This window comes from Malaclemys terrapin, chromosome 8, assembly GCF_027887155.1.
Source record: "Malaclemys terrapin pileata isolate rMalTer1 chromosome 8, rMalTer1.hap1, whole genome shotgun sequence".
In the NCBI taxonomy this organism is placed as follows: domain Eukaryota; kingdom Metazoa; phylum Chordata; order Testudines; family Emydidae; genus Malaclemys; species Malaclemys terrapin.
In genome coordinates this window covers 4546922-4565037 of record NC_071512.1, presented here as the reverse complement: position 1 = coordinate 4565037, position 18116 = coordinate 4546922, and the positions used below count along the sequence as shown (strand labels likewise).

Here is an 18116-nt window from a genome sequence, read left to right as displayed (position 1 = left end):
GTGAATGTAAAAAAAAAACTGCTGTTGGCAAACAAAATGAGTATCTGCACCACAGGCACAATTAATTCAGTAATTGTGCAAGAAGCTAAAGGTGAAAAGACAGCATCTCCAACTCTTTGCTCCATTGCACATCTTCCCCTTTTGTCTATTTAACTGCACTGTTGTACATTTAACTCTTGATGTGTCTGCACTTTTCCAGCAATGCAAACGTAGGTCATTGCAACACTGTATGTCTAACTCCGCTTTGTTGCACCTTTGTCCATTTAGCACCTGATCTTTGGAGGCATTGAACACCGATGTCCCCCACTAACTTCAGTTGGAGTTGGGGGGATCAGCACGTTTGAAGATCAGGCTATTGCCTCTTTTATTGGACCTTTACGCCACTGCAGGTTTATCACCATTGTACCCCCCAACCTTTTGAACCCCTGGATGCCTTGCACCCCAACCTTTTGCACTAAGTCCCATCTTGAACCTCTAACTCTTTGCATTAATCCTATGCTCCGTTGCACCCGAGCCTTTTGAATGACTGCACTCCTGGCAGCCCTCGCCCTTTGCACTACTGCACCCCGGGCACCTCTCGCCCTTTGCACTACTGCACCCCGGGCACCTCTCGCCCTTTGCTCTGCTGCTCCCCAGCCCTTTGCATCATGCGCCTCCTAAACTCCTAACGCTTTGCTCCGTTGCAGCCCTTGCAACCTCCGCCTTTGCCGCTGGCTCAGCCCCTGCTGGGGCACCGATCGCCTCAGCAACTCCTGCCCCTTCTCCCCCAGTGTTTGCCCCTAGTTCACTCTTGCTGCAGCGCGAGACTCCGAACGGCTGGGCGGTACCATTCACACACGCCGGGGGAGGGGACGGACGTTGGAGCCCGGGCCAGGGGAGCCCGGTGCGGTGGGTGTGGCCGGCGGCGGGGCGCCCCCCCCGCGGTGGGAGTGGTAGCGCCCGCCCCCCGGAGCGGAAGTGCCGGAGTTGCGGCTCGCCGGAGCTCTCCGGCGCTGGCGCGCGGGGAAAGTTGGGCGGCGGGTCGGGCTCGGCGGCGGCTCCGATGCGGCGGAAGCAGAAGCGGCTGCTGCAGGCGGTGGGGCTGGCGCTGGCCGCCCTCGTCTTCCTGCCCAACGTGGGGCTCTGGTCCCTCTACCGGGAGCGGCAGCTGGAGGGCGGCGCGGGGGCGGCCGGAGGGGAGGCGCAGGTGAGCGGCTCCTTCCATAGGGGCTGGGGGAGAGTCGCCTATAGGGGAGTGTGGGGCAGGGGTTCGATGGGGGAAGTCGTGTATAGGGACGTGGGGGGCAGCGGCTCCGTGGGGGAGGAGTCGCCTATAGAAGTGTGTGGGGGGAAGGCTCCCTCCATAGGTGCCTGGGGGGGGAGATGCCTATAGGGGCGTGGGGGATAGCGGCTCCATGGGGGTTAGTCATGTATAGGAGCATGGGGGCAGTGGCTCCTGCCATAGGGACTGGGGGGAAAAGTTGCCTATAGGGCGTGGGGGGGTCTTTGAGGGAGGGGAATGGCTGCAGAAGGGAGCAGCTTGTTCCTATACGGAGCAGAAGTGAGCAGCTGGCCTCCTATGGGTTGGGAAAACTGCTGCCCCTATAGGGGCAGGTCCCTGTATACGTTGTATGGATGGAGGAGGCGGCTGTCCCTGGGCTGAATCTGGGAAGGGGCAGAAGAGGGACGCTCCTCTTCCCTGATTCTCCCTATGGGTGGTGGGGATGATGAGGCTACCCTGCCCTTCCCTACTCCCTGCCCCTCATTTCTCCCTCCCTTATGGGGTGAGGGTAATGTAGTTGGGTCTCTAGCCCCACCTTCCCCCTCTCTCTACCTCTCCTAGAAAGGTGGGGATCAGCAGGGGGAATAAATATTACCTGCTTTTCCTATGTCCTTTATGGGGAGAGGATGAAGGAGGCTAGCAGTGGCCGCCTGATGCCCCCATCCCCATATCTCTGGAAGGGTTAGAGATGGGGGGAGGCCCATCTGAATGTTCTCCTTGTCCTTTGGGGAGGAGGGGGAGATGGGGGCCACGTTCACCTTTCCAAGGAGGTGGCAGTGATGGGGGGCAGGTACTCCTTTGTTGTTTGTGCCGTTTTGTTTAATGGGGGGTGTCTTGGGTACCTGACCCTTCAGTGTCAAAGTAGCTTTATCCGGCTTGAGTGAAGCTCCCTCACTTCTTGATTGTCATAGTCTGAGTTCCCTTCTTTGTCCCATTCTCGGTTTGTTTTTGTGTCATTAAGAGGGTCTGGGGCTTAAGGAGCATGAAATATCAAATCAGTTGAGCTTCTCCATTGCAAGGCTGCCTTTGTTCAGAATCACTTAGTTGTCTAAAGCTTTACCTCCTTGGAGACTTGCCATTGCAACTGTGCCATGAAGGTGTAGAAACTTGGAATCCTAGCTGCTCCTTAGTGAGGAAGAGAGAGAGCTCTCTGAGGAAGACTCAAACTGGAGATTTGCTGTTCCCTCCCAAAAATAAATAATTTTTCAGATTCAGGTACTTGGTAGATGCCTTTACAATACAATATATCGATACAGGCATGGTTATAGTCCTGTCCTTGTGGTATTCTTAGCTGATAATGAAGGGGACCTCTCCATGTCAGCTTATATAAAACATACCATGATGCATGTATGTGCTGTGACTTCTGAAATCTGCAGAGTTTTTTAAGAAATTTGCATAGTGAATATTAAATGCTCGGAGTTCCTGCTGCTGCTGCCTTATACCCGCACTTCAGTTGCATGCAGTGACTCTTTGGAGAGCTCTTTGATGATAAAAATCAGGTCAAACTGGTCATTGGTCTATGACTTCATGTAATTTGCTATTCTGTCAAGAGGGGAGAGATGTAAAATCATGTGGCTTGTTGGAGAATGTGTGGGAGGAAAAGGAAGCTGGCTTTTATCCAAAAGAAAGTATATAATTTCTGATTGGAACATAAAATAATTTTCTAGCTAAGTTTTTAAAGGCTGAAAATGTGGTGAGAATTATCCTAAGTTCCTTTTTTATTTTGATCTTTCAGAATCATCATTGTAGAATTGCCTTAATCTTGGATTAGCAGTGAGCCTGTGAAGCTCCTTTGAGGTGGTCTGCCACTACTCCTCCCACTCCACCCCCCCCAATATCTTTGAATTTTCCATATGTAAGAATCTCATGTTATCCTTATTGAACAGTGGAGTTCATATTCTGTATCTTATTAATGTTAATATTTTAACACCTATTTGATGCATGGCAAAAAGTCACCAAATTTTGACCTGTCTTTAGTTTTGACTCTAAGCTATACAGGGCAGAAACTATATCCTACTGTGTGTGGGGGGGGAAGTCCCTAGGATATCTTGGTTGCTATTGAAATATTACTACTGATTCACTTCCAGTAGCACCCACAATGTGCTTGTTGCTTTAATAGGAAAAAAAAAAGGTATTATCCCTGTCTTAAGGAGCTCACCATCTTAATAATTCATACTGGGTTTGTTCCAGACACTAAAAATATAACTAATCTAAAATCCTATTTTTAATATAGGAAAATAAAAGGAAAGATACTAAACATATTGAGTAAAAGGCTGCTTAATCGCCTTACAGTGCAAAATAACCTTTTACATAAATAATCTCTGCAGTTGTTTAAATCAAATCACAGAATTATAGGGTATTTTACAGCAAGAATGAGTAAAATTATGCGCATGTGTAAACTTTGCAGGATCAGGCTATAAGATAATAGCGCCTGTTATCACTGAAAGAAATTATCCTGGAGGAGAAATTTGGTTATGTTGGCACAAATAACTTCAGCCGCAATGAAATGAAGGCAAAAAGCAATGTTTTGTTATTGTCATAGATTTAGCCTCTAACTAATTAAGAAGTTTTATTGGACACAAGGGTGCCTCGTCACATTTCTCTTTTGGCCTCTCCTTCTCAGTGCTGATAAGTATTAATGGTTTTGTCTTCTTTATTTATCAGTTTCCAGTTTGTAAATCAGATAATCTATATGGCATTCTCCAATACTGTTGTCTGTGATGGAGCCAGATCAGAGAACTGATGTGTTAAAAGCAAAACTTGTAACTTTGTACTCCTCAAAAAGCTGTAGGCAGAACAGGGGAAAATATTTGCCTGTTTCTATCTTTAATTTTGGCTTTTCATATAGTCCCATCTTATAAAAAGGCTTAGTGGAATATGAAATGCCTTTAATGTTACATTAAATTGAGCTGTTCAATAAAACCTGCCTGTCTTATTCCCTTTTAGGTAGGATATAATGTTTACTGCTGTCACTTGATTTTTTTTTTCTTTTTCTTCAGAATAACTGCACCGAACAAACATTCAAAGTAACAGTTGGATTAAAATATAAAAAGCAGTTCCGGGAACACAAAGATGCAGTATCAGTGACTTAAATTCTAGACTACTAGGGAATCTGTCTGATTGTCTTCCTTGTGTTGCCTGTTACCTTTAGCATGGCAATAAATCAATACAAGGGATTTTACCCTGTTTAATTTTTGTAGTGGCTGATAAATGTATCAGAAAATTAAGTATTTTGGAACCATGTAAATATATTCTAGGAAAGATTATGCTAAATTGTTTCCACATAAATGAGTAGACAGCTAATCACTTACATATTTGCATGCTCAGGTGAAACATGATGCTGGCTGAAAAGAATATTGATGTAATAAAACAGATTAGTTCTGCTGGCATTCATTATTTTTTCCATTGGATTTGTTTTGGAGCTCTTAATGTAAGTTTTTATTCTGGCGTAAGAGGACAGGGCCACAAGAAGTCACTGGCTTTGCAGATGTTGGAGATACTAATGTAATGAGTTATACTTTACAACTACCTACCTGTTCAGAAGCATCTTTATACCATATTATATTGGTATAACTGCTAATCAGAAACTATAAACTAAGAAGTCTATTGCTTCTCTATTACTCGTTATATGTAACTGTGCTAATGGGGGCTTTGAACATAGGAACATCTAGTGGGGACTGTATAACCTACAGGTGTGCTATCCGTTCTGTTGACAACCAACATACTAGTTCAGTAGGTTTTACATTCTAACTTCAAATTTTATAACTGAACTGGTATGCAAATCTCAGGATGCTCAGGTAATAGTTTGTAAATCTTACCATGTAGTTATCTTTTTTTTCTCGCATAAGCAAATGTATGGTAGGTCAAACAGTGTGTGCTGCAAACTAAAAGATTTCCCAGCCATGAGCTCTGTCATAACTGTCTCTTAGATTAGAAAAATAGGGATGCAAATAGGAAAATAAGGCCACCTACACCTGCTAAAAACAAAGTATAGCTGAACCCCGCAAATCCACATTTAAAATGGTCTCTTGGATTTAGTTTTTATTCTAGCACAGAGAAATGAGATTTCACTGCTGTGCTGGAAACAGGGCGAGTGTGAATTTCTTGATGTACCAGCTTCCTGTCTTCTCAATAATGCCTTGAAGTCTTTCTAGTTTGCAGACATTACCACTCCCATTGGTGGTCCTCCTGCTAGTGCAGGTTATTGAGGTTCTTCTGTATATTTGTTAGATGTTGTCTCGTTGCTTCTAAAAAGCTTGACATACTTGCCAGAACTTAAAATCTGGCAGTCTACAATGGGTTTCTCCTTCACTGTTGTGGAATGAAGATTCTGCTGTTGGTGTTTGAAGAATGTTAGGGGAGCTGAAATACTTCTGTTGCATGCAACACCAGTGTACTGTGAGTGCTGACTATTATCCACATGGATTTGTGGGCTGCTGATTCATGTTAGGTAAATACTTGCCTAGAACCAGTCTTCTAATGGTTTAAATTGTAGTTCATTATTATCCCTCTTTGGTAACAGTCACCAGCTCTCTCCTGTCTGCAGAGTGTATCATAAGGGAGTATAGGGTTTTTAAAACGCCGTCTCTTTTTCCCTGTAATTTCTATAGAGTGTAAGTAATCTTCGGGGAAATTTTCAGGGGACAAAAACTTGCTTTTTATGTATTACTGAGAATTTGCCAAACAATAACAGTATTATTATGAAGTAGCTACTATTTTGTTATCAAATAGTGTGGGTGCTTTACAGAGCAACCCTTTAGCTGGTTGTAGCACTAATATTTACTCTCTAAATTCACTTGTATATGTAATGGAACTAGATAAATCACATTGATTATTCAGTTTGTTGCCCTCCACTGTTAGTACAAAAGAGTAAAGCAAAGCCCATCCACCTTCTGATAGTTTGACTCATTTCATAAATAAGTTTATGGAAAACGTATTTATAATTGAAAAATCGTTCTGTAAAAAGCTTTACCTGGTGAGTTTGGGGGACTAAACTATACATTTTAGCAAAATGTAAGGTTTGACTTTAAAAGGTTTCCTATGGTTGCAAAGAGGACCTTCCAATTCTGAACTGAAAATGAAGTGATGTGCTGTCTTCCTGTGTCTGTAGCCAAACTATGGTGCTCCTGTTGTTGCTGATGTCTCTGTCAAGAAACCATGAAGTAAAATTAGTGACCCTACTATTCCAAATCCTGAGCAGCTGTGAAACTGTCAAGAATTGTCAGTTTCATACTGCTGCTGCTGGGGAAGGCTATGAGCAGTTGCAGTGGAGCTATTCACAGGGGAGGAGGACCTAAGCAACAGTAGCTGGGTGATGGGAGGGAATAGCTGACATCCTGCTTCATAACAACAGCCGGGGGGACTAGAGGAGAGAAGGTCCGTTTCCCATCAGCTGTCAGCAATGGGAAAGTTAACTTCAAATTGATCAGATATCTACTAACCAAAGCCTGATATGAAAGACCTTTGAGCAGGGTCTGGAGCAGTGCCTTGACAGAATCCAGCACCCGCCCCAACTACTGGGAGGTGTCCTAAACCTTGTTGAGATTCCATCACTGTCTACTGTACCTTTGGCTAGCCCAGTACCTGATAAAGCAGGATCTGAAAAGTTTCACTTTTGTAGCCAAGTATTTTTACATCATGCTCATGGGGACTGAAGTCCAAGTGCTACAACTAAGCAAACCTGTTCTGAGAATGACTCTTATTTTCAGTATGGTAATCAGCAAAGATCCCTTGTTTCAGTGTGATTGTGCAACAGGGAGATTGTTCTGGGACTGGACTTTTTAAGCAGCACAGATGCCTTATGACGCTTAATAAAATGAGCTTTAGGTTGTAGCTACAAGGCTAACTTTCCATAGTTGTTGTTACTGATGAAACTATAGGGGGGTTTGGAACATCCAACGGAGCTAAAGCATAGAACCAAAATAGAATTTTTGACTGAGACAAGGGAGTGGAAAATTGCACTTTCTGGGATTTCTTCTTTCTAGTTTTGGCGTGCCAGATGACTCCTCTTAGCTGAGACAGCCATGTAGAGATAAGAGAACAGGTGGGTTGTATTCCAGGCACCTTATGTTGCGTGAGCTTAAAATGATTACTCTTCCTTCTGTTTGCTCTTTGAGGTCCCTTCCCTTTTAAAGATTCTTGCTCAGTCGTTAGTCGCTTTAAATTGACTCAGTGTGCCGCTAAAAAAAAAAAAAAAAAACTGCAAGGGCTTTCTTCTCCTCACTGATGGAAGACTTTTTTTATTATTATGAAGACAGTTTGTAAAAATGTTCTGGCTTGAAACATCTGCTTTTTATATCACGTCACTGAACACCGTATCATGTAGTTGTCTGTTTTTCTGTTTCGCTATGAATATGGATCATATGTTGACTGTCAAGATTTATGTACAACCAAACTTGGTTACAAATTTACTTCCTAGATAATCAACACTTTTGGGTGAATGAGCAATTGGCGGCAGCTTACCATCAATGGCAATTCTTAAATGTTGTATCTACTGAATCTGCATAGAATATAATGAAGTTGACCCCAAATGTGTCCTTCGAGACTTGTAACTACAAATTTTTTATTACCTTCCCCTTCCCTGACAGTTAAATATGATTGTCACAATGATAGTATAACCAGCCGCAGTGGATGTTATCAGGACACTTGTACAAATGTCATGACTCAACCTTTGCAAGCAAAAGAAACTTTGGACATTTCATGTATGAGTAGATCCTGTTTGAATGGCTAAGCACAAGTGTTTTCTATTCCTGTCTTGTTTGTGTATAATCTTCCTGTACAAGAGTTTGCCGGGCTCGACCCTCTCCGGGGCGGCGGGGAGCCACACCGGCTCACTACACACCAGTGAGCTTGGGAAATTCGTCCGGCCGTGGGGTCTCACTCGGCAGTTCTTGCTAAAACCGGAAGAACACGGTAAGCCCAGCCCGCTCAGGGCGGGCAATAATGCTATGTCAAGAGCTCAGGCCCAGTCAGGGCTGAGCAACAATAGTACAAGGTCCAAAGCCTCAAAAGGCCTGGGACAGGGGGAGATTGCCACCCAACCCGTCGGTGGCAAGGGGGACGCAGGCCCTCCCACTCCACTGCGTCCCAGCCCGGGGCCCTAGCAGCGGCAGAAGACCCACTGCTGTCAGTGGGGATCCTGGCCGCAACACACTGACATAGGCTCTGAAGGTGCTGCAGCCAGACTGGGGTCGGCTGCCCCCGGGCTACTTCCACACGCCCCCTCGGGGCCTGTCTGGGTCTTGGTGTCGGCCTCTGGGGGATCCAGGACCATGGGTTCATCAGGGCAGGGATTGATCGGCAGGCCCGGCGGCTCCTCCGGATAGCGGGCGCAGGGCAGGCCCGGCCAGTCCTGGCGGCCGCCTTGGGCCGCGGGGTCTTCCCAGTCATGAACTAGGCTGAAGACGTCTGGTCTCTCTGGCGGCTGGGGCCTGACTGAGCTGTGAGGGCGAGCTTTTATACTTCCGGGTCACCGCCTGACCCTCTGAGGGGTGGGCTCAGAGCTCCCTAGCTCCGCCCACTCTGGCCTCCAGATACTCTCTTCCCCCTCTGGGGCAGCGGGGAGCCACACCACCTCACTACATTCCTCTATAACTTTTAGAGGTGGAGTAGACGGGTAGCCTTCGAGTCCTTTCTGAAAAGTCAGATCTTAGCCAGAGATGTTACCCAATAACACTGTGCCTGACATGTCACTAGAAGTTGAATTATGTGCTGCATAGGGTTCTGTCTGATTCAATATATTTCTTAAATTAAAGCAAAGATAGTAAAAACAATTTGGCTAGATACCAACATATCTATGAAAAACAGCCGTGGAGCTAATTTGGTACTTTCCCATCACCCCATTCCTTAATGCAGAGCTCCCATTTGTAGGCGTGCCTCTACACCAAAAATATTTTGTTCTTGTTTTTCAGTACCAGGGCAGCTGCACCAAGGTGGCATAGATGCTAATGTAGTCAGGACTCAAATATTCTTTAACAACATGTGAAAGAGCTAGGCCCTCTCTATACTTGTATTTAAGCTCCTGCTCCCTTTGATGTAGCTGCATCATTGGTGGAAAACTTGTAGACAAGGCCTGGGAGAAGTTGGAAATTATCCCTACTGGTTCTTATTTTGACTCTTCCAAATGAATTGCTAATGCTTTCCTAAAAACCTTGTTTTTATTACAGCACCATGGTTGAATAGAAGTGGCTCAGCACGTGGGCTGCAGTGCTTCATGCTGTCCTTAAGCACTCCAAGTCATTCCCAGCTATTGCTCCTGTTTATTTGACACTGAGAGTATTAAAACTCAGCTGTAGGGTTTTACCCCTACAAATCCTTTGAAACTGGCAGCGTGCATGTGGAGTAACAGAAAAGCAGCTAGTAGCTCTATGTAGTGCATTCTGATGGTCTTAAATCACAACACTGTTACTGGAAGGAAACATAATTAGAATACAATCTTATGTGCAAGGGGAGCAGAGTTGGTGGTTTCCATAACATCTGTGCATGTAAAATCTCTTAATAGTACATATTTATTTGGGTGTTACCTAATTTGATTGTGAAATTTCTTCTGGATCGTTTTTCTCAAAAAATGGATGGAATTCTTCCATAGCAAAGCAGTTAATAAACTTTACTTGGTGTAACTTTCGAGGTTCAGAACTTTCTCTGGAATGAGAAGCAGACGCCTTGTCCACTAGCTTCCATGGTATTTAATTACCACCCAGCAGAATCTGCAGGTATTAAATTAGCTACTGTAGCCTTTGATGAAAGTGGTAGGAACTTAATGAGAATGACATGTGAAAGTAGAAATCAAATAGAACTACAGAGTTCAAAGTGTCTCCCCTAGTTTATAACGAAGAGGATGCAAAAGAAATTGTATTGCAAATCAACCTTAACCTACCAGTTTTCATATATCTTAGCAATTAATTTCTTCATAGAGTAATAAACATTTTAGTGATGGTGTAATAAGGTCTCTGTGGATGTGTGAGAGAGAACTACTCAGGTTTGTCAGACTTAGATTTCTTCTAAATAATGTCTTTTGTAAACTGACAAAATTTTGATGTGCTTATTTGAGGCATTTCTGCAACATTTTTTTAAAATCTCTTGTTCTCCTAATCATTGACTTTATTTATTTATTTATTTATTTATTTATTGCTCCTCCACCTAATCACCTCTTGTAATGTTTCATGAGAAATGAAGGCAATGACCTCATTTACACAGAGTAAATAACAATAACATAATTGGGCATAGTAATGGCACTTACATTGATACTCTCCTCTGTATGGATTGAAACTGTCCATCTCAAAAGATGATTATGTAAGCACCAAAGCAGTTCATGCTGCAGAGTCGTGAGTGGCTAAAAAGTCCAATTCTTGAGCAGCAGTCTTGCCACATCTGGTGCAGACATAAGGCCCAGGGCCAGAAGATGAAACTAGTGGTGCATGAGGCCTTCTATGTTTTCCTCTTAGCTCTCTTCGCTTTTCTCTCTCTCAACCACCTCTTTTCAACTTCTGTGACTTCCTGGTGCAGCACAGCCCTCCAGTGTGTAGTCTGTTGCTAGATGCCTCTTCTTAACTTGCAGTGTCAGCGTTGAAAGTTTTCAAAGCCTTTTTGCAAATGTCCTTGAACCTGAGCCTATGTCGGTCCAGCATCCACAAGTTCAGCATACAGGAGGGACTTTGGAATGCATCTATCCCGTACATCTGACTGCCAACAAATCTGTGTTTAAGAATAGTGATTAGGTTTGGCAATTTTGCTTTCTTAAATACTTCGGTGTCAGGAAGTTTGGTTTCCCACCCGATATTTAAAAGACAATGCAGACAGCGAGTGTGGAAGCTGTTTAGCGTTCTCTCATGCCTGCTGTAGGGGGGCCAGGTCTTGCCACCCTGCACAATGTGCTCAGGGTGCATGTCTGCTAAACTCCTTATTTTGGTGTTCAGTGTCAGTTTTCTGTTATCCCATATATGCTTGATCAGTCGATCAAATATGGTGGCTGCCTTTCCAGTGCAAGAATTCACCTATCTCTAGATGACGAGCTCATCTGATACAGTTGATGCTAAATAGCAGAACTTGTGCACAACTTCTAGTGTTGTGCTGGCTATTAAAACTTCTGGTGCAGTAAACACATCTTGTATCATAATCCATGTTGTCTTTGGATTGATGGCTAGTCCAAATTCATCACAAGCTAATGCAAACCTGTTGAAAAGTTTCTAGAGTGCCTCCTCACTATGTGTGAAGAGCACTGTTGGTGAAAAGCAGCTCTTTTATCAACAGGTGTTTAACCTTGCTTTTTTCTCTTAGATCTGCATAGTTGAAGAATTTTCCACCTGCTCTTGTATGGAAATATATACCTGCAGTGCTAGATGAGAGAGCATGACAAATCAGCAAAGAGAAACATATACTGAAGAGTGTTGGTGCTAAAACACATTGCTGTTTGAAGCCTTTTGGATTTCAGAGCTATCATATTAATCATCATACTGAGCTGTAGCCTTCATGCCATTATGAAATGGTCAAATCAAATAGAGGAGAAGTAAGGGGTAGCAAATTCTCTGTAGCAATTGAACAAGGCTCTTTCTGCTTACTAGGTCCAAAGCTTTTGTAAGATCTATGAAGATCATACAGGGGACTCAACGCGTAGCAGGTTGTATTGGGTTACTTGTGCCAGTAGTGGGTCTTACTCTGAATAATAACTCTGTAAAAATGGTACCTAATGTATTTACTCAGCATAGCTAATTTTGAACACACTAACTGGGAGCAGATCTGATGACTTGAGTGACAGAAATCACCTTTCCATTGCTTTTTGTTCCTGTTATGACAGATATGTTGCAGCAAAGAGGGAGCTGGGAACAGTCATTGTGCTCACTGTTTGGGCATGTTTTTCTGCAGAACTGCCACTTAGCCAGTCGGTCCCCAACCTGTAGCGGTGTATGAAATTCTTCCGTCCTAAGTGCAGGACTCTGCACTTGTCCTTGTTGAACCACATCAGATTTCTTTTGGCCCAATTCTCCAATTTGTCTAGGTCACTCTGGACCCTATCCCTACCTTTCAGCATATCTACCTCTTCTCCCCCCGCCCCCCCACAGCTGAGTGTCATCTGCGAACTTGCTGAGGGTGCAATCCATCCCATCATCCAGATCATTAATAAAAATGTTGAACAAAACCGACCCCTGTGGCACTCCGCCTGTTACCAGCTGCCAACTAGAAATTGAGCCATTGATCACTACTTGTTGAGCCCGATGATCTAGCCAGCTTTTCTATCACCTTACAGTCCATTTATCCAATCCATACTTTTTTAACTTGCTGGCAAGAATACTGTGGGAGACCGTATCAGAAGCTTTGCTAACGTCAAGATATATCATGTCCACCGCTTTCCCCATATCCACAGAGCCAGTTGTATTATGTATTATCCTGCCTAATGCAGTGAAGTCATACAAGTGTAGGACTGGAAGGGGACCTCAATCAGTCATCTAGCCCAAAGAAGGGGGCTAGGTGATAGCAGAGGATGATTACCATCCATCAACTTTTGAGTTATGGGCCCAGCACACTTCTGCTGTTTTTATAGTTGTTGAAATGAAAATTGACGGGCCATATTTGCCAATGCTTATTACTTTGTGACACCACTTCTTTTTAAAGCATACCAAAGGAAATGCTCCATGCTCGAACATATGTTAGTGATTAGTGGGACCAGCACTGCAGGATAAAATAGGAGAAACGTGGCTCTGTGTGGAAAAGCTGAATGGGCAAAATACAGAACAAGGAATGTAGTGGCTTTTGAATTGGCTTTAAAATATGAAAGGAATAATGTAAAAATATATTTAAGCTTCTGTCTTTTGAAATGGTATGTCCCTTGCAAGTCATTTCAGGTTTAACTTGCTGAGACACAGCATCCCCTTTGTTTTTCTGTAGATTTCTCTGCATATTGTATATATTTCCCTTTTTATAAAACCCCCTTTTCTGCTGACCTTGTTTTTTACCCTTTGCATTAGTCATGACTTATGCTCGTGCTGTTTGTACCTTTCTTTCCTCTTCTGTTTACACTGCAGTACATTTAAAGCCTTGGAAACCGAGAGACTCAGTACTACAGATTTGATGGAAGTATAGTGCAATCTGGTGCCATGAAAAATTCTCTCTTCTCCACCACACCATCCCCTCCTCTTAATTCTTCTCAAGTAACACCCTTGCTTATCCCTGTTTTGGATTTCTCTTGACCAGAAGCTGCCAATTATGGTGAAATATGTCTAGCTAATGTTCCTTCTGATATGTGCCAATGGGGACTGAAGGATAACTTAAATTCTTGCCATCAAAGGTGAAAGACTAGTTCACTAACATACTGTACTACTTCCTGTTGCCTGTACATCTCTCAAATACTGAATGGCTCAAATCAGGGTATTTCTCTGATAAATCATAATAGACCCCATATTGTGTTTTAAAATGTTATTTTTGTATTGCTGCTTCTTTGAAACTTGTTTAATGGCAAAAATAGTTTTAATGTATAGCGTAAGTTAAAGGAAGGAAACTTGGGGTTGGACTAGCCCAAGGTCCAGATAAACTAATGTTTTTCAAAAGCTTTTTTAAAAAAAAACAAAACCCTCATCTGCTTCCAGCATTGGAATAAGGGAGTTCTGCTTTAGTCTTTCTACGGTGGATGCTAAAATGGGCATAATTACCTCCTCTACTGCAATAGCAAGCAACTAATTTATTCCTAGCTAAATTCAAGTTATGAATTCATTAGTCATGACTTCTGGCTTGTACTCATTATCATTGTGACTTGTCTACCTACAAACTTTTCTGTACAGATCTTTCCCACTTAGCAGCTTTTGAAGATTTTTCATATCTGTTTATTGTACATCGTGTGGCTGGAGTCCTTTCCATTCTGGCCAATAACATGATCACTTACAAGTAACTCAGTATTTAGGAATGTAGACATACATTTTCTGGGGTTTGGTGGGAGGAATAACTACTTCATGGGAATTGTGGGGAAATCTGTAAGAGAAAAATGTACAGTATTCAAATGGAAAACATTTCTCTCACAAAGTAACTCCAGTTAGAAATATTACATCAGTTTAGACCTCTTTCTGTAGCAAGGGGCTGAAGAGCCAAATTGCTTGCAGACACCTGTACCAAAAAAGCAACTTTCCCGGTAGTACAGTAATCTGACTACATATATTGTCACATACTCTGCCAGCTTCGTGAAAAGGGACATTTGGGTTTTCACTTGTAACTAAACCCAGTGCCTAAAGATCTTAGGAATTCTCAAACATCTAGTATGCAGAGAGCATTTCTTAAGGCTTTGTGATTCCTTTTTGCTTAAATCCTCTCAGTTCGTAAATGAGATTCCTGCATCTAGATTCCTCCTTAGCCTGTCAGAGTTGTAAAGGGAACTGACCTCTTAACGTTTCCTTGTAATTCTTTGCCTGTTTAGACCAACAATAGTAGTAAAAGGAATACCCACTTTCCTAATTTGTATGTCACATCTTAACAGTAAGAGCATGGCTGCTATCAAATATTATTGAAGTTAGGTTCATTACTAACTGTTCATGTGGAGTTCTGGTTTTCCCTGCTGCTGATCTATTTTGCAACAGAATTACCAGTAAAGTGGTCTCTCCAAAGGTTGCTACTCCTGGACATTAAAAGAAAGATAAAGGCTATAATCGGAAAAGTAGCAATAAAGCACTGATTCATCCCTTCCCCTCTCTTTCAGTGATAATTAAATGAAGCTAAGGTATTTGTGTGTTTTTGCTCATTAGCTAACTTACTTGATGCATTGTTAGAATAAATGTGTGCGTAGACTCCAACAATCTCATTATGTCAGTAGACTAATGAAAATTTTGCTTCTCCGTTCTAACCTGTCTTATCTGTAAATGTAATTTCATCACAAGCTTATCGTGAATGGTTCAATGTGAGTTTTTCACACCTGCTCAGTGCTGCTGAATTTTTATTCACTTAGGCTTGATTCAGCTTTCTAAATGAGAACAATGTATAATGCATCGCTCTGTTCGTTGGATATGTACATTATGTAATGAATCCTGTGCTTTAGGTAGTTAATTAAAAAGGACGGGAATTGCATGGCAGGGCGGGGGCATATCTTTTTTTCAGATGGTTAGATAAAGAGTTCCTAAAGCTTAAACTTTTACTTTTTAAGCAACCTCTTCTCAAGTATCCTATGGCTAATGTAGGAGACCTCTGAAAGGTGCTGGGCAATAGGGTGCTCTTAAACATAATCAAATATATCCCAGCATTTTAAGTTTACAAGTTTATACATGGAGTCTACACTGACTTTTAATATATCTGCTTCATTCCTACATTGTGCTAAATTCCTTACAGAAGAAGGTCTCTGCTCCAAAGAACTTAAAATTTAAACATATCCCACCAAGACAGTACAAGAAAAACAAAGTGGGGAAAGGTGGAGGACAAGGGTTTCAATAAGATCTTGTTGCTTAGAGTTGTGCATCTATCTTGACAAATTCTTGTGAGCTTTTTATTAAAAAGCTTACAAGTTTTCTTCCCATTAGTCTGCAGAACAACCGAGACAACCTGTAGTCAGCATGCAAGAGATTACTCTGATCGGCAGCCAAAATGGTGGCAACACTTAAACAATACCCTTCAGCAAAATAAAATCTCTAAAACAGCTTTCCAGAAAGAGTTATTGCAGCTGGAACAGTAGTCACAAATGCTGGCTTGTATTCCTAGAACACTGAACTTTGGAGGGAAGTGGCTTAGCTTGCAGCAGGAGTTAAAGTCAAAAGACAGAGGCTTAGCTAAATCCTCTCTCTGTACAGCTGCGCCATCGCTGGGATCAGACTTCTGCAGCACCACAAGTTCTTGGTTCTTTGCCATCAGCTTCTGTTTCACCAGCGCTGCCTTTCCCTGGGAGGTGATGGGTTGGCTGTGGAAGACCACAAAGCAGCTCCAGGCATCAGCGCAGCAAGCGGGTGCTTGGGGTGGCCAACAGAAAGGGGCGGCACATACGGCTCTTCAGCAGCGGGTCCCTCAGTTCCTCTCGGAGGGAAGGACCTGCCGCCGAATTGCCGCCAAAGAATGAAGTGGTGGTGCTAGAGCTGCTGCCGATCATGCCTTTTTTTTTTTTTTTTTTCTTTTTCTTTTTTTTTTTTTGGCTGCTTGGAGCCGCAAAAATGTTGGAGCCCTGTGTGCAAGTAACCATATTGGGTAGGTCAAAAGTGAATCAGTCTAGGGAAGGTTTGTACCTTTGTACCTTTTGGGGGGGAGGGATAGCTCAGTAGTTTGAGCATTGGCCTGCTAAACCCAGGGTTGTGAGTTCAGTCCTTGAGGGGGCCACTTGGGGATCTGGGGCAAAATCAGTACTTGGTCCTGCTAGTGAAGGCAGGGGGCTGGACTCGATGACCTTTCAAGGTCCCTTCCAGTTCTAGGAGATGGGATATCTCCATTAATTATTCCCTGGTCTAGCAAAATCAAACCTTTCTTGTTCATGTTTATATGAAATAAAGTATATTGGTTAAATGTCATGCTAAGGCACTAATATGTCTAATCAGTAAACTGTTCTTCATTTTTAGATCCACTCAGAAAGGGACAAATTCAGCCTTCAGCTTTCTGCTACAGAGGTAGTCCATGCACTCAGATACTGTGGTTTTGTGGCCAATATTAATATATAAAATAAATATGCAATATAATCAGTGTAGTTCTACTGTCCAAGGGTTTGGGGTAAGGTGGGGCTGGCTAGTTTTTTATGGGCAGAAGAACTACTGCTGACTCAAGTGGGCTGTATAGAGGCATGGAAGACAGCCATGGTATTGAAGTAGCTTCCATGGGGAAGCTCTGTCATGGGAAAAGGATATCCTTTTGTCCATCATAGCACTGACGCATCTACCCAGAGTCCAGCCTAGATATTTGGGCTTTGTTGAGCTAAAGATTCGCCTCCAAGTGCTAACTACATTGGCACTTTAGCATAGTGGTATTCTAATATAGTAGTTTTCATATTCTTTTATAGAGTGGATCACGACTTAGCAGATTTTTGTGGACACCTTCCCTTCCATTCATTGTGTGGACCATCTCTCCTCTTTCCATGGGCAATTGCAGAACATATGTGCAACACCTCTGACAATTGCTTATGTGGAAGAGATTAACTAGGAGAGGATGTAAATGTTTTATTGGCCTTTAATGCAATTTAGCAGCTAGAAACGTAGAGAGATGGAACATGGAGAGTGGACCAGCCAACTGTTCTGAATTTTTGCTATGGACTATAGTTAGAGAACCATTGTTGCAGTAATATCCCAGTGGTGGTGAACAATGGACTTTCCCCAGCCTCTAACTGCTTTCTCTACTGAATACTGTTGGATATCTGCTTTAATTCACATAAGGCTATAGTTGATGGAAGTTACAAAACAGCTCTTCAGCAGGGGATAATTTACTACTCAGTATAAACAGTCTCTCCATCTATTTATCAAATACTTGCAATTCCATGGGACCTAAACCATCTCTAAATAGTAAAAGAAAAGTTCATCTGTATCCAGACAGTTTCTTTTTTTTGACTTGGGTGTTGTTGACTGCCGTCTGCTTGTAAACAAGTGCTTTCTGCCTTTCAGATGAAAGGTACTGTATAATGCAGTGTATTTTATAGTGCTTAACCTAGCTTGGCGTATGGAGTAGTACCTTCCCAGTGTACAAATAAGTAGCAATTAATACTTATAATTCAAGCTCTCTGTGCCCAAGGCTTGGGTAATGCAAACTTTATGGAAGAATACGGCAAAAAACTTGTATGCACATCTTGGGGTAAGTAAGCACGATGACATTGACAGAAGTACATTATATGTATTTTTACCACTCCACCATGTAATTGAAAAGTTAACAAATGACTTATGCATACATTTTACTGACAGTGCTGGACACCCTTGTGAATTGTTGG

The 18116-nt window shown here is 42.7% G+C and overlaps 1 protein-coding gene across 1 annotated transcript in view; it reads left to right on the top strand.

Annotated features, from left to right (window-relative positions):
- The first annotated feature begins 965 nt into the window (after positions 1–965).
- The window catches only part of GALNT10 (polypeptide N-acetylgalactosaminyltransferase 10), a 125638-nt gene continuing 108487 nt past the window's right edge, over positions 966–18116 (top strand). The window contains exon 1 of the mRNA XM_054036860.1: positions 966–1186. Within this exon, the coding sequence (XP_053892835.1) occupies positions 1043–1186 (144 nt within the window). The 5' untranslated portion in view covers positions 966–1042. The remainder of the gene's footprint in view (positions 1187–18116) is intronic.